Raw genomic sequence first — 23,953 nt, forward strand, 5'->3', positions numbered from 1 at the left:
CAAGAGCTAAAGTAAAGGTTTATGCAGAAGCTGAAAGTATTTCTGAAAGTCGTAGTTTGGTGCGCAGTATCAAAACTGAGAGCGAAACCTCAGCAATTCCTGCTCCACCACAATTTCCCTCTCAAGTTCCAAATACAATCCAAGCCCATAATGCCACAAGCCCTGCATTTGTTCCACATACTCCCACAGTCATCAACCAAGCCCAACAAAATCCTGGGGTGCAACGTAAGGGCACCACAGGCCGAGCACTTAACGCATCAAGTCCGCCATTTATCCCTAAAGCAACACAAGCTGCTGCTTCTGCAACTCATCCACAGCCAAACTTGGATCTAGTCGGCATACTAGCAGACGCAATAAGTGCTAATCGTCTTCCAACTCCAGAACCTGCACTGTTCACTGGTGACCCTTTAAAGTTCAAGGACTGGCAGTTGTCATTTGAGACCTTGATTGAAAGAAAAAACATTCCAAATAACGAAAGACTCTATTATCTCAGGAAGTACCTTGGTGGACCCGCAAAGAGAGTGGTCGAAGGATTTCTCCTAGTGGGCACAGATGAAGCGTATGACGCAGCTTGGGAAGTGCTGGAAAGGCGCTTTGGAGATCTATTCACTATAGGAAAATGCTTCAGAGACAAACTTCACAGTTGGCTGTTAAGGTTCAAAATTATGGAGGAGTGTAAAAACAACCATAGTCCAGAAGAGCTTGGTCAAACAATTGATTTTCATGAACACACACAGCGTGGGGAGATGTACGCTGTATGCAGACAGCATCAGATCTCCACCCAATTATACACAAGACAATCGTTCTATAGTATCAGGGTATGTTTACCGACGCCCCCTCATACGTCAAAACAGATACCAGACATGGAGAAGTTTCAAAATCACAAAATGTTCTGTTGACAACTTTTGACTCATTTAAAAAGAACATTGTCTCCGTCTCCACGCCAGAAGCTTCCTGTTGAACTTCCCACTTTCGCTTATGTCTGGAACAGCAGACGCACGTCCTCGAACAAACTGTCACTTATGCAAGCACAAAATGCAGTTACAAGCAAAAGATAATTAAACTTTCACCTATAAACGATTCTCTCTAACTGTATGTGTGTGTGTGTGTCTGTCTTGACCTCACCAACTAAACTTATGACCTCTCACCAAACAGAAGCCAACTCATATGTGTAATAATCAAACTGTCTCTATGTGTATGTAATGCTTTGTTCTGGGCTTTTAAGTGGAGGGTGGAGCTTGTGAGTGATGGAGGCTGAGAGCTGTGTTTGCACATGCTCAGTGTGACAGGATGTTGTTGGCAGCTGTGTTTGCACATGCTCAGTGTGACAGGATGTTGGCTGCTGTGAAAGCTGAATGCTCTGTGGTTAGAAGTGATGTCACACATTAGGATAACTGTGCTTGCTCTCTGTCAGAGTACCAGGGCCTCGCTTTGACCACATGACTCTCAGTACACAGCATGATGTGTGCGCTGTAAACAGGAAGCAGAGGAGCAGGACTGAGGTAAACCTCTGAGGGATCAAACTGAGACTGAGCTCCAGATGTTTCTGCTCTGCGTGTGTTTGATGATTATTTCAGGTATAGATGACGTAATATGACCAGTCTGATATCAGCCTGCTTCTCTGACAGCGCCTCACTTCTCTGTGCTGCCCCCTGCTGGCTCTTATCATTACTGACTGAGTCCTTACTGCCTTTATTAGGTACAGCTTGCTAACACAGGCTCAGACCTGCTTTGCTTTCGGAGCTGCCTTAAACCTTCATGGCTCAGATTCAGCGAGGTGCTGGAAACATCCCTCAGAGTCATGTGATCAGTGACGTCTGCTTCAGCACTGACAGATAGAAAAGTGCATCCACATGAACAGGACATATAATAATAATAATCAAATGCTGATTTTCATCTTTTCAGCCCTTTGTCTGGGTGCTAATCCAGCTGTGCGTGTTTGTGATGACAGTAAATAAATGTCAGACTTACAGCTCCTGTTTTACTGCATTAAAGTAATAAGATGACTTCAGCACTTTGACATGGATGGTAGTGAAAGCAGGAAATGACAAATGTAGCAGAGCAGCAGTGTTTTAACACGTCTGAGCTGGAAACAGAAACTCTGGTATGAACATCATTCATAGAACAGCTTCCAGCTTCTTTTGCTCTGCTACACTCTGGATGGATTTGCATTTAAAGATGCAAAGAGACTAAAATGGTTAGTGTTAGGAGGTCAAAGGTCAGAGCTCCTGTGGGTCTGAGGGCAGCCATGTTGGAAAAGGATGAAGGAGTCTGACCTGAGCCAGTGTTTGACATGAACACATCAGCACTGCTATCAGTGAGCCTAACGACAGCTGTTAGCATCATTTCAGTGTTTCAGTCATTTAAAAACACTTCCTGTCACTGTGGTGGTTACAGTGACATCATGCAGTTTGTGTTTTGACCTCCAGAGGGCGACAAATCAGCACAGACAGAGAGCTCCATTCAAACTTTGCTGCCATCAGTAATAATTCTTCAAATACAAACATCAGTTTAGTGCTGAAATATTTAAACGCTGCAGGAAGAAGAACAACAAAGTGATGACGGATGTTTGTCCTTAAAACAGGAAGCAGAAATAAATCACAGCCTGCCAGAGAGGAGGAAGTTCCCGAGGTGCACCTGAACGCAGCACACAGTGTTTCGATGGTCCTTATTTTGAAGTTGTCCTCAAACGCCTCTCTGCGCGTTTCCTTCCTGCTCAAACTTCCCTTTTTTCTGAGCGTGTAGTTTGCTGATCGTCTTTGTCAGGTAATGTAAATGTTCATGTTTGATTTCTTCACACAAGAAACTGTGTGCGTTTTTATTTCCGGTCTCTCCATTAAAGTCTGTAATGTTTTCCTGGCTAACATCAGCTGTGTGCAGCTTAGTTCCAGCACAAACAGCACAAATCTGCCGCTCCATAGTTCACGGTAACGGACTCACAGCTGGACCAACGAGGCCGACCGAGGCCCTGTAAGTGTATGGCGTTATTTTTGTGCCACTATTCTGAGCGCACGCAAAAAAAAATTGCAGGTGCAAGTGTTGCATTTTGAGGAGAAATTATTTTGAGCGAAGAAAAGCTATATTTGAGTGAACAAAATTCATTGCTGCATGCAAAAAATGTATTTCAGTGTTTGCTATTATCCACACACACACACACACACACACACACACACACACACACACACACACATAACAGTAGCCCCTCTCGCTCAGTTTTTGCATTTGCGCTCGCTGGCAATGTGTCGCTGGCGCTCTCAACATTTCTGCTCCTGCGCGCTCAACTCTTTCTCTACACCGTTATATTTGTGCCACAAAACCAGCCAATAGACCCTGGCCGTTTATCAATGCCCAAGTACGCGAGTACGTACCCGCCGAGAACACGAGCACGGACTCGCGATATGTACAATTGGAACACCTGCGTACGTGATGATGTCACAGGTCCGGAGGTTTTACTGCCGTCCCCTCTTAATTTAACTGTGAGTAACATGTTATGAAGCTTAACTTTAATCACAGCCAAACCGGTTTACTCAGGAACAAATAAAACACTCAAATAAACCAAACATTAACATTTAGAAGTGATCTAAGTGACTTATATATCATTTTTAACCTCAGTAGTGAAACCTCTATTAATAAAAATAGTGTACATGTACATACGTGTACATACCTTAATAAAAACAAGCAGGTGAGATGTTAGAACACTTTTATTTCTATTTTAGTGGACTCTCAATACTATAGACAGCTGCTGGAGTTTCTTTAACCTGAGTAGTGAGAAGACCGCGAGCGGGGGGGGTTGAAAACGATGTGCCGGGAGTCTGCTGTTGAGTTTTGGACGAAATGCATTCTGGGATATATAGCTGTCCCAAGTCCACACCGATGCATGCTCGATAAAACGGGCGGAGCGAGAACACATCCGGGACTTTTTCGCGTTCTCGGCTTGATGCGTACTTCGAATAGCTAGGTTTCATTTGACGTAGACGTGACGTCGACGTAAAGCGCGAAATTTGACTGGCGGTCGGAAGTGAAAAAGATAAGCGCAAAATCACAGACAGACAGTACGCAAAATGCCTATGTCATGTTGTGTTTACGGATGCTCCAGTAGGTCGACCAGAGAAACCGATAAACGGTATTTTAGGGTACCAAAAATAGCCCAACGAAGAGGAGAAAAATGGAAAATTCTAACCGAAAAACGTAGGAAAAAATGGATTTTAAATTTACGTTTACAGTCGGGAGGAGCAGAGTCTGCCAATGCCCGTGTCTGCAGCGACCACTTCGTCAGAGGTAATGTTATGTTTGCAAACGAACTTATTAGCATTAGGTTGTCGTTAAATTGTCGTTTACTTAGTGCTTTTAAGTTAGTAGTCTAATATTGACTTGATTGGGACTATAGGCTGCCCAAGTGCTTTGGATGACGAAGAGTCGGAGGACTGGGCTCCGACGGTCAATCTCGGCTACGAACGAAAACCCAGATCGGAATCAGTTCTCAAACGAGAGAAAAGAATGAAGCTTAAGGCAGAACAGCATCGATGTGCAGAGGCGATTTTGGATATGCAACAGACGGCTGAGAGCCCGGATTTGAGCCTAGTGACAGTGGAGAACCCCGAACTGCAGCTTCCAGCTGAGAATCCACAACCAGAAGACTTCAGTGTGAATGAGACATTCACTTATCCAGGTAAGATATTGTGCTGAGATGTAAAACAAACAAGAATCATGTCAAAGAGAAAAAGATGCCATTATCTGTAATGATTATGGTCCAAGTTACATATTACATGTTTGTGATTTTTTAATCACAGAGTAAATCCATACCATTTTATTCAGAAAAAAAGAAAAAGTGGCACTTATTACCGTCAGGCACACACCACAGGTTTTTGTACACTGCTATGGTTCTTATATTGCCAGATTCCAGACAGTCTCCTTTCACAGATAAGTAAAGATATCCGTAATGTAAGGTTTCTGTGGTGAGAAACATATAAATATATTTTTTGTTTAGACGCAACATGTTTTTTTGTTGATTAAAAAAAATAATTACATTAAATTAACATAGTGAATTAAACACATTACACCAGATTCTAATAGCCCACTAAAAAACTCCTACAGTGAAAATGAGTAAAAATTGAGGTTGCCTCTATTATGCTGATTATGCTCCCCCACTGTTATATTGCAGGCTGTGCGGCTGCTGGATGCCAGACAGAGCTGACGATGGATGACATCGAGAAGATGGAGGATGTTTTGAGACAGAACACAGCAGAGCTGGTTGATCTTCGGAGCAAGGCTCTGGACACACAGTTCAGCCAGGAGGCTTTTGAAAAAAATGAAGACAAGACAAAGTTCTACACAGGGCTCCCCAACTTCTTAGTTTTAATTCAGATTTTTGAACTGTGCGAGCCCTATATCACCTCGGGACCTATGAACAATTCATACTATTTTTGCTGAGGCTGAGACTAAATTTGCCCCTGAAAGAATTAGCTTTCAGGTTCAATATTTCTCTGTCCACTGCTTCTAGAGTTTGGCATAAAGTAATTGACATACTTCATAAAAGGTTAGAGTTCCTAATTGAGTGGCCAGAGCGACATGTTCTTCAAGCTACGATGCCACTGAGTTTCAGACAGGCATTTGGATGTAAAGTGGCTGTGATTGTTGATTGCTTTGAAGTCTTTATTGAGAGACCATCTAATCTTCTTGCACAAGCTCAAACTTGGTCCAACTACAAGCACCATCACACTGTAAAATTTTTGATTGGTGTTGCCCCCCAAGGCTACGTCACTTACATATCTTCTGCCTGGGGAGGGAGAGTTAGCGATAAGCAGATCACAATAGAGAGTGGCCTCCTAAAGAACTTGTTACCTGGAGATATTGTCCTTGCAGATCGTGGGTTCAATATTGGCGATAATGTGGGGTTTTACTGTGCTTCACTACAGACACCGGCATTCACTAAAGGGAGAAAACAGCTGTCAGCCTATGAAGTGGCAGAGACAAGGAAAATAGCCAATTTGCGTATCCATGTTGAGCGAGTCATAGGTTTAGTCAGGAGGAAATATCACATTCTGCAGAGCAGGGCTATGCCAACAGAGAACATGTCCACAAAGCCAGGTGAGACACATGCATTGATCGACAAGATTGGGGTAATTTGTTGTGCCTTATCAAATCTCTCCGAGTCTGTTGTCCCACTGGAGTAAGGGGGGTGGGTGGTAATCAATCAGTTAAAAAAAATTAAATGTCTTGTCACTGTCACGGCTCACAGAAGGGGGTGGAGAGGAAGAGTAGTGTCCAGTATCTGCTGCTTGGCTCTGGTGATAAGTAGAACAGGGTAGAGTAATAGTAGTACCTAAGTCCTGACTCCTGATTAGTCTGTAAATGTTTTCAAATGAAATATTTTTCTCCAACTGTCATATTGTGCTGGCAGTTTGTACAGTATTATACTGTGAGATGGATTGCAATCTATTTTGTTTATTTGTTTAAAAGTCTAATCTTGTAAATAAACCACCAATGTATTATTATGCTGCCTCAATAGCATTTAATCATTGTGTAGTGTTACACAACACTTAAATGACACAATTAAATGTACAATAAAATTAAATGACAATTTGTGCTCTAATGCTACGTCAGAGCAAATACAATAGCCAGAACTCATAATGACTACCATCAGGTCATAACAATATTCAAAATGTCATTATGTTGTCGTCCTTTTATCACATTACACATGTATGTTTGTAACTTGCTGTCCCAGTATTTCTGGGAGTATACTGTTTCTAAAAAAACACTCAACTTTAGGAATCGCATCATCCCAAAACTCAAGGTCAGGCAAAATCCTTTCAACAAATATGTCATTGCGGTTCCACACAACAAAGTCACAGTACTCTGCATTTGCAATGTGAAGCTGTGCCTGAATTTGGTAATAGTAGTCATGAGTTGGGTCCAGTGTGACATTATCCCCGTCACTGATGAGGCAGAAGCCCTTCTCCCCAGCACGCATGCGCAGGTTGACCGCATCTTTCTGAGAGTGTGGGCACTAAAATCACAGTGATGAGAACAACAATCAAGATTTATCTGATGAAACAGTGAAGAAGCAAAGATGATGGGTGTGGTCTGTGTTATCATAATCTCTCATTGCCCAAAACAAATGTCTATTTGAGACAGACAATAAAGCCTCATCTTATCTTAATTGAACAATAGATTAGAAATTAGAAAAGGTATTTCCTGCATTTTTACTCAGTTCACTGATTCTTATGGAAAGATGTCACACCTATGGCCTTGACTACAACAGAGTCAATACCTTAATCTCGCAGATGCCAGTTCCATGACAGTCACAAGTGACTATCCCATCAGGGGAGGACCCCATGTATGGCCACTTGGGGTTCAGCCAGAGACCGCTGTCCATACATGAGAAGCCTGCATGCTCCTGGCTCATAAGCTTCTCATATGCTCCTCTGGCTTGTGCTTCATGTTTGCATCCATAACTATAAACAGTACACATGCCAAACATGAAAAGGAAATTATTACTTAGTATTGGATGTGTAAAACAGTAAAGTGATGTATTATACAATATGCCATTACCCTAAACTATACTTAGTTCTTACCCTGTATAACCCTAGCCGTATAAGCCTATAACTAACCTCCATCTTCATAACACTTTTTTAGTTACAGTTATGGACAGTTTCATACCCCAAATCTTAACTCTGCCTTACCCTACATCAAACCCTAAATACCTTGTAGCAGCTGTGGTGAACCTATATGCCTCTGGATAGCATATGGCCTTGATCAAGCTCTTTGATGGTTGCTGGGGGTTGGTCTTAAGAACTTGTTTCAGCTTAGAGGCAGTTACGCGTCCAGCTCTTTGCCTAAACCAGATACTGCTTGCACTCTGACTTCGAGTCGCCCTCTCTACAGCCTGGACTTGGGACAGGGTGAGCTCTTCAAGCTGGAAGTCCAGGCATAGCTCTTCAAGGTCTTTGGGGGGGAGCTGCAGTGTCTCTGGTGTTCTGTACTCAGGCACAGTTTTAGGAAGCATGCTAGACTGGGGGACAAATTCTTTGTGGTAAGGTTCCCTAGACATCAGTGCTGCACTCCTTGGACAGTTTTTGCTTAAACTCTCAAAAAACCTACAGTATGTCTCTGAATCTCTCTGCACTCTTGGGCATGGAAGTGATTTCCCAACCTTTTGTGTACTTGTGCAGCCATCAATGGAACACTCAAGCTTTCGTTTTTTTGACTTTGCTGAAGAGAAGTCAATCAGAGTTACTGGGCAAGCAGGAATCTGGAAAAATTAAGCCAAAGAAGATCATTAAAATTTAAAAAGCTCTTTTCCAAAACGCTATATATTCGTTTCCAAAAATATTCGAAATTGAACAGTGATGGCAGTGGAGTGAGTATGTGTGTTTTAGGCTGGGTATAGTGGTTGGTTGGCAGTGAAGTGTGTGTGTGTATGTTGGGTGGGGATGGAGGTGCCATGTGCTGGGTATAAAAGGAGTGGAAAGTAAGCAGTTCCATGTTGATGAAAATGTGGTGTGAGGAGTTGTGAGTATTGAGGAATGCATGAGAAATGTGAATATATAAAGTGCTGCAGTCAGGTGTGTGTGTGCGCAGAAAACAAGTGCTAGGGTGTTGAGGCATGCATGAGAAGGGTGTGATATACAGTATACGGTTCTGCAGTCATGGTTATGTTAGTCATGAAAAAGGAAATGGCTTTTAAATGCTGTTATAGCGTTTTGGAATAGAACTCTTCATTTATTAAAGTACTGCCTTTTGTCTGACCCCTCACCTGCAACCTGCCCGGCTTGATTAGATCTACCAGGAGCTTGAAGCCCCTGCCGGTATAGCCTACAGGGTCATTGAGGCACTCAAGCTTCCCCACCACGACAAGGTAGCAGTATAGGGGAAGATATTTTATCCTACTGTCACATGAAGTCCCAATATAACATTCTTTATCCTTCATTTTGCTTTTTGGCTTACCTTTTTAACATGAGATGGCATCAGCCACTTGCACTGCTCTGATGTGCATGTCGCTCTCATTTTCACCCCAGCTTCAACTGCAAAAAGAACAGCTCCAACGTGCGAGCATGATTCTGATAGTCTGGAAATAGAGCACATAATCTTTTTAACATGAAATGCAATATTTACAGTACATTTTGATGATGCATAGCTTACTAATACTAATGTGCAATGGCACTTTATTTGAAGTAACATGTTTATTCATTAACTCTTTCTCAACAGCCTATAGAGAAATCATTATCTAGGTGATGACATGACTGAATAGTTCTACCCTCTATCTGAAAAATGCATCTGAGTGTCATGAGGGATCTAAGGCAATCACACAAATTCTTAGCTGATGAATTCTTAGCTAAAAGAAAACACTCTCTCCCCACTACTACTGAAGTACACCTGCAAAATGCTAGCAGTGCCCTATGCGTATATGTGTGTGTGTGTGTGTGTGTGTGTATGTGTGTGTTCTCATTGCAATAACATCCTACTTAATTAGGCTACTAACCCTGCCATACAATTGCAATGAGCTGCAATCACTTCTCCATCCTCCTTTGCAATTACCCAAGTCTTCAGAGGTGTCTCGTTAGACCTCTGGGAATGGTTTACCTTGAAACAAACAACTGTCACTCTAACGAAGTCCTAAGGATGTGGCATGTTTGTTGACGTTAAAGCCGCTACCGCTAACTGTTAGCGTGTTTAAGATAAAGCAATATAAGAACAAACACTCACCCTTGCAAACACCAAACTGTATCCATCACGGAGACGTTTTGTTCCAAGGTTGTGGACCCACCCGCTGACAAAAAAATTGTACGCCTCCAGACTCTTGAAAGCTTTCATTTGCTGCCTAGTGTAGTAAGAAGTCTGGAGGACCAAGTAGTTGGTGATATCCACAGCCTCGATAGTAGGCAAATCCTTTACTTCTGTGGTGTATTCGGACATTTTCAAAGAATACGGATCACGTCCGATATATTTTTTAACTATCTGTTTATATCTCTCCCGAGAAACGGGGTCTAAAGTTGCACAATAGCTGCTCTCCTGACTCTCCACAGTGTCCTCCATGTTTACTTCCGCCCTCCACTCAAAAATCGCGCTGCCTCCGCACGTCATCAGAACCACGTGACCGCAACCCAACTATTGGAACAGTACTTGGTCTCCGACTGATGACGTATCACGAGTACACGAGAACGCAAGTACGCACAAGTACGCATATTGATAAACGCCCCCTGTGCACGAGAAAATGCTAACTTCCTGGTTTGAGACCGGATGTGGGGTTGTACATTTCCGGTAGCTTTACTTTGCGGTCAATCGCTACTGCAAAGATATACTCCAAAATCATGTCCAAAACTCGAAAACAGAAAGATCGAGTTTAGTTACAAAGAGCAGAAGGTGGGAACACTCATGATCAATTTTGACGTTTAAAGAGTTTAGATCGATCAGTTGTTTACATCACTCAACACAAGCAGAACTGCATTACAAAATCAGAAGACACATCGTCCACATTCAGAAGCACATCTCTGTATAGTGACTGGTCTTATGATTTAAACAGGCAAATGTTCAGCATTCAAACTACAGGTGAGGAATAGTCAAACCAGATGTTTCCCCGTTGTGTCGATATCAGCTAGTCAAGTACACACCTACACAGCATGTTAACAAACCGTGAAAAAAAGCCACACAAAAATTAATGATTGCTGGTAAGGGTTTCTATACATTAGTATTTATGAAGGGTGTGTTGTGACTTACCTTCAAAATTACAGTGGTCCCTCGCTATAACGCAGTTCACCTTTCACCTCGCTGTTTCGCGGATTTTTTAGTGCAAGTTTGCATGCTTATTTTTACATCACATTGTGTCCTGCGTCCTGATCGCTGCAGACGATCTCCTCCGTGCCGTCTCTCCTGTACAGTACAGAATCGCTGCATCGATCGCCAGCAGTGTGACTCTGAAGTGCAGTACTGTATGTCCACGATGTCCACGAAACGTTTTGCACCGTCAAAAGATAAAATTGGCTACTTGATTTCACCGATTGCTGGTTATTTTAGAACATAACACCCGCGATAAACGAGACACTGCTGAGAAATATACAATTTGAATCCCCTTTCTCTTTTACTCTGAGGCACGGGGGAAAAAATATCGACAAGTCCATGAACATCATTTACAGATATATTGGGTAAATGCCCAAGACATCTATAGAAATGTAAATCATCGCTTGATTTGTTCATTTGGTTAACTTGTTTTGGACCGTAAACAAGGCGCGAATAGGACACCGGAAACACAGCTCCCCACAGGAGTTTCCACACCGGAAGTAGCTAACGTGCACATAGTGTATCACAGACTTAGATGCAAAAAAAAATCTGATTGGTTGTTTTGGTCTCCAATCAGCTCGAAATGACGATATGCAATATCCCAGAATCCATTTCGTCCTAAGCTCAAACGAGGCAGTGGCGGAGAAACACCGAGTGGCAGAGTTTGAAATATTACTCTTTCTGGGTGACAAAATAAACTTTTAAGATATTTTCATGCGAGAATGGTGCTGTGTAAACTTCAAATATCTGCTCATCATCAAGACATCACATATTTGCATAAGTGCTCTAATGTTTTCGGAGATGCCTGTTACCCACCAGCTGACCACATAGCTGGACTGGTCATTGGGCATTTTGATGGTGATTTTTCATGTTTATGTTTGTTTGTTTTTGTAACGGTATAAACAATGAAAGGTGGTGGATTAGCCAATTGGTCACGATCAACTCTCAGGTGGACCAATTACAATACATCCATATTGAGGGGAAAAGAAATGCGATTCGTCCCGTACTTCAGCAACAATGAAAAAAAAAGACCCAAAGCTGGAGTTATTCTGTCTTATTCTGTCTTTACGCTGTCAGCTGCACAGCGGACTTTTCTCCTCTCATTCTCTCCCCTCCCTCTCCTGTTGCTACTTCAATCATGAAACTGATCAATGATCAGCTGATCGTCTCTCTTGTTTGTTTATCGCCCACTTTGCGCCAGAAAAAGGAAACCAGCGGATGCGCTAAACAACAGCAGCTTGATAAGCTGTTGTTAGAATGTATTTAATATTACTTTCTAGTAGCTGATGTTTGCTGGAGCCACAGCTGTAAAGCTGCTGCTCATGATATCAGTTTGGATACGTGGTGAGAGGAAAACATTAAGGTGATACAAATCATACCAACAAGACAGTGCACATCACTGTCACAACAGTGTTTGTTTTAGTTCAAAGGCTTTATGGTTTTTCCTATAATACTGGTGGTGTAGTTGGTGATTTTTTGTCAGTTCAGCCTTATACATTATGTTTAACCCGAGTGACGACCCGATCAGCTGGTGGGTAACAGGCATCTCTGAAAACATTAGAGCACTTGTGCAAATATGTGATGTCTTGATGAATCGAGCAGATATTAGAAGTTTATACAGCACCATTCTCGCATGAAAATATCTTAAAAGTTTATTTTGTGACCCAGACAGAGTAATATTTCAAACTCCGCCACTGCCTCGTTTGAGTTTTGGACGAAATGGATTCTGGGATATTGCATTTCGTCATTTCGAGCTGATTGGAGACCAAAACAGCCAATCAGATTTTGTTTGCATCCAAGTCTGTGATTGGCTGGTTTTGTGGCACAAATATAACGGTGTACAGAAAGAGTTGAGCGCGCATGGGCAGAAATGTTGAGACTGCGAGCAACACATTGTGAGCGAGCGCAAATGCAAAAACTGAGCGAGAGGGGCTGCTGTTGTGTGTGTGTGTGGATAATAGCAAACACTGAAATACATTTTTTGCACGCAGCAATGAATTTTGTTCACTCAAATTCAGCTTTTCTTCGCTCAAAATAAATTTCTCCTCAAAATGCAACACTTGCACCTGCAAATTTTTTTTAACGTGCGCTCAGAATAGTGGCACACAAATAACGCCATATAAGTGACGTGGAAACAGATGTTTCTGCGACAAACAGAAAATATGCAGCGAATATTTGGTCTGTAGATGTCATTTCATGCTCTGCTCGCTCTTCTGTTGCTTTACTTTAAAGAGAAAAAGAAAAGTTTTCCATTATACTCTCGGATGAAATGTTAAAATAAAACTGTGTTGATACATCTGGAAGCACACATTGCTCCACAGGTCATTACGTCTCTCACACTGATTCATGAAGTCATGCAGCTGCTCACAGTGACGTCAGCGCTGAACAGCAGCACAGCTTCTCTCTTTTTTCAAACTTTATTAAGAACAACAAAACGGAAAATGGCGCACCATAAGTTGATGAGACAATAGAAAGGCTACCAGGGATTTTCACACAAATCCCTGCACACATTTGTAAATGTTAGTAAACATGTGCACATGAATGATTTGTGTTTCCTCTGCAGGTAGAAAGTGTGTGTGAGCTGAATTGAGCAGCATGGATCAGTGTGAGGACAGAGAGGAGGGAGTCCCTCCCTCTAAAAGCACTCTGTGTGGGGAACATGAGAGCCAGACCAAAGCTCAGAGGTGAGATGTCCATCTCTAACTGTCCATGACTCTTCTCCATGTCACAGCTCAGCACTCACATCACTGCTCCATCATTATTCACAGGAACCAACCTGGACCTCCACCCAGCTCTGTGTCCTGTAAGAGTAACCAGTCTGCAGATCGTCCCATTAATTTAAAAGTCTATGCTGCAGAGAGGTGAGCTGTTAGTAACATTATGTCTTTGATTTAAATGATTTTGATGTTTCCTGGTTTCTGAAAAGCACACAGGCGCAGGTGTAACTGTCAGTTTATCTGTTTTAAGATGCATTTTGTGACAAAATTGTCTGTTTTTAACTATTTTAATCAGAGGAACTAAACACAAACATGAACCTGGACCCAGCTGTGTGTCCTTAAAGAGTGACTGGTCTGCAGATCGTCCCATTAATTTAAAAGTCCGGCCTCTGTCTGCTGCAGAGAGGTGAGCTGTTAGTAACATGAACTCTTTGATGTCACTTTGCTGTCTGATTTAAATGTTCTGTTTGATGGTGTTTCCTGGTCTCTAATCTGCATCTGAAAGGAAGTCACTGAGTGAGGGATTCCTTTATTCTGTAAAACATGTCCAACATTTAAACTCCTCACAGTAGGACCATCAATAACATCGACTCACCTCAAATGCATTTAATGTTAAAGCAATGGCCCTTTGAAGATGTAAGGTACAGATATTAGTTTAAAAATGTAGGGAGTAAAAGTAAATATTGTCAGAAAATAAAATTTAAATTTAATTTTTTTTTTTTTATCCCACATTATGACTCAATGTCTCCAAAGTGAAATGTGATTAAAAGTATGTCATTTCTTTTAATTGAATCTAGTTTACTATGTAATTTATTGGACTTTTGTTTTTTTTCTCCAATGGAGCTGTTGACATTAATGTAATTCCATAAGAAGTCAAATTAAAGTCGTGGTCACGAGTCAGAGGTGGTCAGGGAAGAGATTACCTCACTCACTTCATCAGTGTTGTTGGCAGTTCTCTGTATTAAGTCACTTCAGCTGTAATCTGACTGCCAACAGTTCAAGCACTAATATGTTCCTGACAATGTGTAAACCTTTAATGTGTAAACAGTCGTTAAAGCTTTCAGGCTCATGTAGAGACGTCCAAAGAAACTCAAAATATTTTTCTCTAAGAGCTCAGTTCTTGTTAATATCTACGTTAGGCAACATGTGTTTCCTTGTTGTGTCTGGTTGATTTTCCTCTTTCTCATCCATGAAATGAAGAGAGGCTGTTGAATCATTACCAGGTAAACTTGCTTCAAAGTCTTTGTCAAAAATAATGTGTCAGTTAATCTGAAAAAATCAGCAGCTGATTTTCCAAAAACATCCAATCTTACATTAGAAACATATGAAGATGTTCACACATGATCCAGAATCAAGGTGAGTGATGGTGTAAGAGGAAATCTGTGTGCAGTATTTAGTGTTAGAAGCTCTGAATGGATGTGTGTGAGCTTTAAATGTTTGGCTGGAAAAAATCTGCTGTGTTAAAAAAGTTTATTTGAAGGCAGGAAGAAAAGCTGGTAAAAATACCAAATGTGTTAATTATCAGACTGATCAATTTTATCATTAAGACAGGAGATTATCTGATGGATTATAAAAAATAATCTTTAAATCTGCATGAGAGTTTATTTTTTCTTCCAGCTGTTTAAAAAATGCAGCAGCCAGAATCTTTAGTACATGGATATTTGATCACATTCCCCAATCAGTGTTTCAGTTATTTAAAAACACTTCCTGTCACTGTGTTGGTTACAGTGACATCATGCAGTTTGTGTTTTGACCTCCAGAGGGCGAAAAATCAGCACAGACAGAGAGCTCCATTCAAACTTTGCTGCCATCAGTAATAATTCTTCAAATATAATCATCAGTGTTTGAGCAGTTATGATATCAGGGACAATCTAGACACGTGTGACAATACTGAACATGTCACATAACACACCTTAAACATCATGTGATCCACTCTCAGTCTGCACTTTCATTCATGACTTCAACAGGTTGAAATGAGCTTTGAAGAAACATTCAGTGAAATAAATCTTTCATCACAGGATTGATGCTGCTCCCTGATTGGACGGTTGGTTTCAGCTCTGCTCTCAGTCTTTACTGCACAGGTGAAGGTAGAAAGTGTGACTGGATCTATAGACTGGAAACAGAGAAACTGAGTGTAAATGTTTGTAGTATAAAAAAGTTTTGTTCCACAGGATGTCAGAGCTGAGCTGGTATTGGTTCACATTCGTAGTGACAATGTTTCATTACATTTCCTGTAGGTGGCCTCAGTGAACTTCAACACTGAACCAGTCTGACTATTTTGAAGGGAAATGAAACAAACAACAAAAAATCTGCACAGTGATCAGGATCTATGAAAATGTTGGACTGATTCAATTTGTCTTCTCTAAAATAACATTTCTCTCATTTCTCTCATTTCCCATTTCCATAAAAATAGGGAGGAATAACAGTTAGCAAGTAGATGTTGTATCAGTCTGAAGCATTTTTATCTCACTACAGGAGCATAAAGTATAACTCTTAAAAGCTTTAAATGAAGCTAAATGGACTTTTGTCCTTTTTAAATATGAAAGTGTAGAAGAACAGCACTGACTGTAACGCAGTAAATACAAACAGTTCATTTAGCTTCATCGTTTTATATTTTCTTATATAAATATTTTTATTAATATTCTTTTCACTGTAAATAAAACAATAGATGCACTCTGCCAGATTCAAATGTAAAAGCGTGATAATCCCAGCAGGATTATCAAATATTTATTGCCTGGTAGTTTTAGTGTTTATTATTTGTTGATGTTCAACAGGAAACACAAAGACTTTGGAGCGTACTAATTCGTCCAAGGATTTAATTTTCTGTTCAGTGTGACCAAACTGAGTGACTAAGACAAACAGTTCAGCTGCAAAGTGGTAAGAAGAGAAATCCTGTTTCCCTTGAACTTCTAAAGTAATCTTTGTTGAACCACAGCTGTTGCATCCTGGTGGCCTTCAGGTTTTTAGGCACGGTGGTATGTCGATGTTTTATAGTTTTTGTTAAATCAAGTGTGTGTTCCACTTTGGACGGTGCTCTAAAAGTGGAGCACATTAAACGCTTTAATGCTTGAAACACATTCTGCTGTGAACTGTGTGCACACGGCTAAAGCACAAATTACTGCACACTGAAGCATTTCAAAGATAAAGGACTGTTGCATGAACATAACAACATGTTACATGTATGAAGTTCACATGTTAAACTCTGACAGTCACAGATATCATGCATGAACATCATGTGGTCCTAAAGTGTCTGAGTGAACATAAAAGAGCTTTAATAAAGTTTGATACTGAGGTCGGCAGTGAGCTGACTGCATTGTACTCAGAGCTGTTCCTAATATTCTGTCCATTTTTTGCTTTTTTTATATATATATTGGAAGGTCTTAAATTTCAGAGTCAGCAGGTGAGATCAGGTTTCTCTGATCCCTGATGTGGATCATGTGACCTGGTTTCTAGGTTATATGACAGGTCAGAGGTCAGTGACTGTAAGTCAGTGACTTCTGTTAATGTCAACTCACTGAGTGTTTGTGGTTTACCTCTCAGACTGACTGAAGTCCACAAGAAGATGATGATCGAGGAAGACGAAGACAGAGCAGAGTCTGCAGGATCCAGCTTTACATCTATGAGCAGTGGTCGACCTCCCGCCTTCAGTGGTGAACCTGGACCAACGAGGTCAGAGAGCTGAACTCACTGAGTAACATAAATAATTCTGCACTGACATTATAATCAGTGTTGATTCTGGTTGATTTTCTGACTGTGTTTGTGAGCTGAGAGGAAATGAAAATGAGTTTGTAACAAAAATCAGTTTTGTCCAGTTTTCCTGTAAAAAGCTGAACTCTAATCTAAGAGGATGTTACTGACAGGAAACAGCTGCATTATCTGCAGTCTGTGTGATCACAGCTGCTTCAATCATGTTTGTGTCTGCAGAGGTCAGAGGTCACAGTCTGCAGGGTCCAGCTGTCCGTCTGTGAGGAGTGACCGGTCCAAAGATGAATCTCCATTCTTCAGTGGTGAACCTGGACCAACGAGGTCAGAGAGCTGTGATGACTCCTTTACATGTTTGTGTTTCCTGGATAAATCTGACCTGAAACATCCTCAGATTGTTACAAAGATTCATTAAAAAGAAAACAATGAAAGAGAAAAGATCCAAATGTTAGACTTGGTCATTTGCTGTTTGAGGACAGTGATGCTCATATCTATGCAGGTGGCCTTGTGGAATGTGGCAGAGAGATGGGATGCACTCAGTGATTTTTGATTAAACGACACAGTTATTGATCACCTGTGTTGCACTAATCTACCTGATATGTAAAGCTGGTGTTCTGGTGGTGGAGGGGAGACCTTGGATAATGTTCTGGTTTTGGAGCAGTGATCTGCTTCTAGGAGTGACAATACCAACACCACCCCCAATACACACCAAACACACTCATCTTCTTCCAGATAGACTAGATCCGGGTGGCCTCCTCAGACATTTTTGGACATTTATTTAAATTTTTTTTTAACTTTTTTTTTGATTTGGTGATCATTTTGGCTGTCTTATAGATTGTGACGTGAAGTTTTGCAGGACATCTTCTTTTTAGTCAAATTTAAGATCTAATATAGGATCTTTTTATATGTCATCCTGTTGATGCATTTTTCACTCTTTCGACACCTTCATGGACAAAAATGTACACGCACAAAATCTTCCATAAAATCCTCATACAGCAAAAAAATTTTCTGCTTCTTTTCATATATCACATAATAAACTTTTCAAAATGATCAAACATTAAATTGCTTTCAGGAACCCCTTTAAACTGGCATTTAACCAGTTTAAACATTTGAAGGATTTTACTGTAGACTTTGTGCATGTACATTGTTGACCACGAAGATGTTGAAAGGGCACAAAGTTGTTGGAGAGCATAAGGGTTAAATACTATTTACTGTTCCTCTCCCAGATCATTGCAGAGACTCAACAACAAATACGAGATTAAAAAACTCAAACAAAACTAAAATCACACAATTAAGAAAAGGACTCAACTTCTTGTGTGTAGAATGAAAACAGAAGGAAGTCATCAGGTTTCAAACACTTGATGAATTTATTGCACAGTTACATTCAGGGACCTTCTGGCCTCCTGGGAGCATTAGGTGATGGTTTTGCCTTCCAGTGAGTGATTTTTTTCAGTTTAATGAAGTTTAAGTTTCCACTGAGTTTCTGCAACATCATCCCTTATATCACGACTGAAAGAAAGTTAATAGAAAACAGACTAAAAATGCCCGATATCTTCAGAATCTGAGAGTTTAAATCCTGACAAACTTGATTCAGATGAAGATATTTGTGCAGAAACTACTGGATCTTTATCTTGTGCTTGAACTAATTCTTGATGGTTCCTCCACAGAGTGGACCAGCAGAGCTCAGAGGTTCCCAGTGGTCAGTCTGCCCAGCAGTATCAAACACACCTTGACTCCATATTTATGGTCTGTACATGTACAACAACTACTTTACATCTATTCTGTTCACAGTCATCTCCATGCTGCTCTTTGTAGACCAGTGGATTGTCATTAGGGCTGGGAAGTAACAAAGTACAAATACTTACTTACTGTGTTTCAGTACAATTTTCAGGTATCTGTACTTTATTTGAGTAGTTTTTTTTCTGACTACTTTAACTCCCTACACTTTTAAGCAAATATCTGTACTTTCTACTTCTTACATTTTAAAAACAGGCTCATTACTTTTACTTTAGCACATTTGAGAGGAGTTATTATTTTGTCACTGCGAGTCTTCAAGCATCAAACCGATTTGAGCCTAAACAGAAACACATGAAAAGCAGTCCTGTTCGTCTATTAATCAGCAAAGGATGTTGCATAAAAAGAGATCATGTCTGCTAAAGTCAGGGGTTAGAAGAGGGAGTGTTTTTTTTGTTTTTTAAATTTTCTTTGTTTTGTTTTTGTCAGAATGGCTGCAAGTGTCCGTACATTGCGGTTGCTGTATTTCAGCATCTAGTTAGCACTACAAAAGAGGAGCAGGGAGCATGAAAGGAGCAACTTTTTTTTAAGTGGCAGGTCATGTCAAACGCAGCACCTCTATCAGCTCAACTGTTTGTGTGCAGTTTGTCTCTACTTTTGCCAAATTGCAAAAGTACAGACTTTCAGATTTTTACAATTGATTCAGTTCTTTTTTTTCCTTTTTCTTTAGTTTTTTTAGGTTCCCTATGAATTTTATGGTGTAGTACCGATCTTGACCACAACAGTGGGATGGTGTTGCTGTTTCACCATTTTGATACATTAGGTTGTGCAGACCTGTTTATGTGTGTCAAATTTAATGTGCAAAGACACTAGAATGACTAGAAGCAACATAGCGTTCTCTACCCTCAACGAAAGAGGCCAAAAAGAAAACCCCTCCAAAACAAACATAATTAACTTGTCATTTATAAATCGCAACAGAGCCAGACGACTATGGTGGACAAAAATATATTGCATCCATAGTGTTTAGCACTCACATAGAGAATGAAAGGGAAACAGTTAAGGCCCGTTTAGGTAAATATCAATGGAATAGTTCTTCTATAGCACTTTCCTATTTTACCTGAGTGATCAAAGCCCTGTCCTGGAAGAGGTTTTTGTTTTGTTTTGGTTTTTTTTGTTTGTTTGTTTGTTTTTTGCCTGTTCTGTTAGGCACTGTAACAATCAGTATTATTGTCACAAAACACGGAGTGTTCAGGTAACAGGACCCCAAAAGCAGACTCAGCACATCGCAGCTCAGCACTTTGTACAAGTTTTATTTAACTGAGGAATCTCTTAACAAAGCTAAGGAAATGAAAAACTAAGGCTCATGTCACGGGGCGGAAACGAGGAGCATGAAGCCCAGGAGCGCATTAATTGGGACCGTGGGGAAACTGCAACAGAAAGGGGAGACACAGTTAACAGCACGCAAGAAATGGTTGCCAAGAAATGAACAGCTAGACTTCATAAGTTGCCGAGGCTAACAGGTAGAGCAGGACCGTGGAGCTTGGAGGGGAGAGGTGCCCCGGAAGGCAATCCTAGGGAGGGAGGCAGTCAGGCAGGAGGACAGGCAGGCCACAGACTTCCACGCCAAATGCTGGTCACACTGGGAGGAGACTTACAGACTGGCGAGGAGAAGTCATCAGAGCTGGCTGAAGTAGTCCTCCGGTGATTGCCTCAGATGAGACGCAGGTGGTTTGGAGGCGGCCCAGCCCGAGGGTGTGGCCACCGCTGCCTCCCACGCCTCCCTGGATGCCGAGCTACGGGCCATGACAATTATTGTCTGAATGCCAAGAAGAAAGAAATTAAACTTTCTTGTCAGAGGTAAAAACGAAAAAACAGCGAGCGAAAGTGGTGTACACAACGGTAAACTGGTGCGTAATAAGCAAGCAAATAATGCAGAAAACAGATTTTTGAAGGTAAACTGGTCTCTGCGTGCACTGAGAGAGAGAGAGCTGGGCTTGAAGTGTGATTTTTATAGTGGTGGAAGCAAAACAGCCAAAGTAAGAGGGAATTCATGATAATGGTTTTCAAACATGAAGCATAGTTTTGATATTCTTTTGCTGCTGGTTCATTCAATTTTAGTAGGAGAAATCTGCTGCCTCAGAATCTGTAACGTCGGCTTTCAGCACCCGACAGGTGAACGGGGGGAGCTGCGCTTTGTTTTTACATCTTTTTGCCAAATCCGTTTTAGCTGTTGGCTGGTTGTTAAATAGAGTTTGAAGCTGAGATTCTGGCGAAATACATTTATATTTAAAAATTGATTTCAGGATTTATTTAATCAATATCGGATAAATCAAATAAAAATCATTTTGAATAAGGAATCAATTTTAAACCCAAACCTAATTTTCCAACATAGATCTGATGTTTGGCTCCATGATTTCAGTTTGATTGGCTCTTTCATAAAGTATTCTGTTCCAGATGCTGGAGGACAACATCATCACTTTTGTGAAGAACGAGCTGAAGAAGATCCAGAAGGTTCTGAGTCCAGATGACCCAGAATGCTTAGAGAGTCAGAGGAGCAGCAGCAGAGAGGCATTTGTGAAGATCACAGTGGACTTCCTGAGGAGAATGAAGCAGGAGGAGCTGGCTGACCGTCTGCAGAGCAGTAAGAGGATTTATCTAAAGATTTAAGCTGCTGGATAAATGAGACATTTACTAATGTCTCAAGAGATGGAGTAACATCTTTTAAAGAGTCATTATTTTAGAAGTTAAGTCTTTATTTCCACTTAAAATATTGTACTTTTAATTTTTTTTCATTCAGAAAACCCTACAGTTTGTCAACATAACTTTAAATCTGCACTGAAGAAGAAGTTCCAATGTGTGTTTGAGGGGATTGCTAAAGCAGGAAACCCAACCCTTCTGAATCAGATCTACACAGAGCTCTACATCACAGAGGGAGGCACTGCAGAGGTCAATGATGAACATGAGGTCAGACAGATTGAAACAGCATCCAGGAAACCAGACAGACCAGAAACAACAATCAGACAAGAAGACATCTTTAAAGCCTCACCTGGAAGAGATGAACCAATCAGAACAGTGCTGACAAAGGGAGTGGCTGGCATTGGGAAAACAGTCTTAACACAGAAATACACCCTGGACTGGGCTGAAGACAAAGCCAACCAGGACATCCAGTTCATATTTCCATTCACTTTCAGAGAGCTGAATGTGCTGAAAGAGGAAAAGTTCAGCTTGGTGGGACTTGTTCATCACTTCTTTACTGAAACCAAAGAAGCAGGAATCTGCAGCTTTGAAGACTTCCAGGTTGTGTTCATCTTTGATGGTCTGGATGAGTGTCGACTTCCTCTGGACTTCCACAAAACTACAATCCTAACTGACCCTAGAAAGTCCACCTCAGTGGATGTGCTGCTGATAAACCTCATCAGGGGGAAACTGCTTCCCTCTGCTCGCCTCTGGATAACCACACGGCCTGCAGCAGCCAATCAGATCCCTCCTGACTGTGTTGGCATGGTGACAGAGGTCAGAGGGTTCACTGACCCACAGAAGGAGGAGTACTTCAGGAAGAGATTCAGAGATGAGGAGCAGGCCAGCAGGATCATCTCCCACATCAAGACATCACGAAGCCTCTACATCATGTGCCACATCCCAGTCTTCTGCTGGATCACTGCTACAGTTCTGGAGGATGTGCTGGAAAACAGAGAGGGAGGACAGCTGCCCAAGACCCTGACTGAGATGTACATCCACTTCCTGGTGGTTCAGGCCAAAGTGAAGAAGGTCAAGTATGATGGAGGAGCTGAGACAGATCCACACTGGAGTCCAGAGAGCAGGAAGATGATTGAGTCTCTGGGAAAACTGGCTTTTGATCAGCTGCAGAAAGGAAACCTGATCTTCTATGAATCAGACCTGACAGAGTGTGGCATCGATATCAGAGCAGCCTCAGTGTACTCAGGAGTGTTCACACAGATCTTTAAAGAGGAGAGAGGACTGTACCAGGACAAGGCGTTCTGCTTCATCCATCTGAGTGTTCAGGAGTTTCTGGCTGCTCTTCATGTCCATCTGACCTTCATCAACTCTGGAAAAAATCTGCTTGAACAGAAACAGCGTTTTAGCTTTTTAGGCAAAAAAGAATCTCTCCACCGGAGTGCTGTGAACAAGGCCTTACAGAGTCCAAATGGACACCTGGACTTGTTCCTCCGCTTCCTCCTGGGTCTTTCACTGCAGACCAATCAGACTCTCCTACGAGGTCTGCTGACACAAACAGGAAGTAGCTCACAGACCAATCAGGAAACAGTCCAGTACATCAAGAAGAAGCTCAGTGAGAATCTGTCTGTAGAGAAAAGCATCAATTTGTTCCACTGTCTGAATGAACTGAATGATCGTTCTCTAGTGGAGGAGATCCAACAGTCCCTGAGATCAGGAAGTCTCTCCACAGATAAACTGTCTCCTGCTCAGTGGTCAGCTCTGGTCTTCATCTTACTGTCATCAGAAAAAGATCTGGATGTGTTTGACCTGCAGAAATACTCTGCTTCAGAGGAGGCTCTTCTGAGGCTGCTGCCAGTGGTCAAAGCCTCCAACAAAGTCATGTAAGTAAATATGTCATCAGTGCAATGTGTGATGGACGCTTAAAAACTTATTACTATACTATAAACTTTATTTATACAGCAGCTTTCACATGTGAAAAACCACAAAGTGCTTTACAATAGAAACAGGCAAAGAAAACAGAAGATGAACCCATAAAACAGCAAACACTGAACATCATACAGCCTAAAACTAGTTAAAGGCCACTCTGAACACTAGAGTCTGAATAAATGAGTTAGTGGGACCAGTAACAGCCTTTGACTGGATCTCAGACTGTGAGAAGAGCTGTATGTTTCTAGAAGGTCAGAAATATAAACTGGGACTTGACCACACAGGGCACTGACTGAAGACGTTCAAAGACTGTGATGGAGCCATAGGTGATAATCATCAACTCCCTCATTCCTCCTCTGGTCTTATTGCTCAGCTGAAGATGAATTCATTTCTATATGTTA

General features: G+C 41.3%; 1 protein-coding gene and 1 long non-coding RNA gene across 2 annotated transcripts in view; one reads left to right on the forward strand and one right to left on the reverse strand.

Moving 5' to 3' along the window:
- Positions 1-6,619: 6,619 nt before the first annotated feature.
- Positions 6,620-8,493, reverse strand: LOC135932701 (uncharacterized). Its single transcript, XR_010573599.1, has 3 exons — positions 8,153-8,493; positions 7,271-7,454; positions 6,620-7,006 (listed from the first exon to the last, which is right to left on the reverse strand). It is a non-coding gene; the product is annotated as an uncharacterized LOC135932701 (long non-coding RNA).
- Positions 8,494-13,342: 4,849 nt separating this feature from the next.
- The window catches only part of LOC135932647 (NLR family CARD domain-containing protein 3-like), a 107,719-nt gene continuing 97,108 nt past the window's right edge, over positions 13,343-23,953 (forward strand). Inside the window, exons 1-5 of the mRNA XM_065470156.1 lie at positions 13,343-13,460; positions 13,545-13,637; positions 18,863-18,941; positions 21,384-21,570; positions 21,727-23,506. Of these exons, the coding sequence (XP_065326228.1) occupies positions 13,372-13,460; positions 13,545-13,637; positions 18,863-18,941; positions 21,384-21,570; positions 21,727-23,506 (2,228 nt within the window). The 5' untranslated portion in view covers positions 13,343-13,371. The remainder of the gene's footprint in view (positions 13,461-13,544; positions 13,638-18,862; positions 18,942-21,383; positions 21,571-21,726; positions 23,507-23,953) is intronic.

This window comes from Pelmatolapia mariae, linkage group LG3_W (assembly GCF_036321145.2).
Source record: "Pelmatolapia mariae isolate MD_Pm_ZW linkage group LG3_W, Pm_UMD_F_2, whole genome shotgun sequence".
Classification (NCBI taxonomy): Eukaryota; Metazoa; Chordata; class Actinopteri; order Cichliformes; family Cichlidae; genus Pelmatolapia; species Pelmatolapia mariae.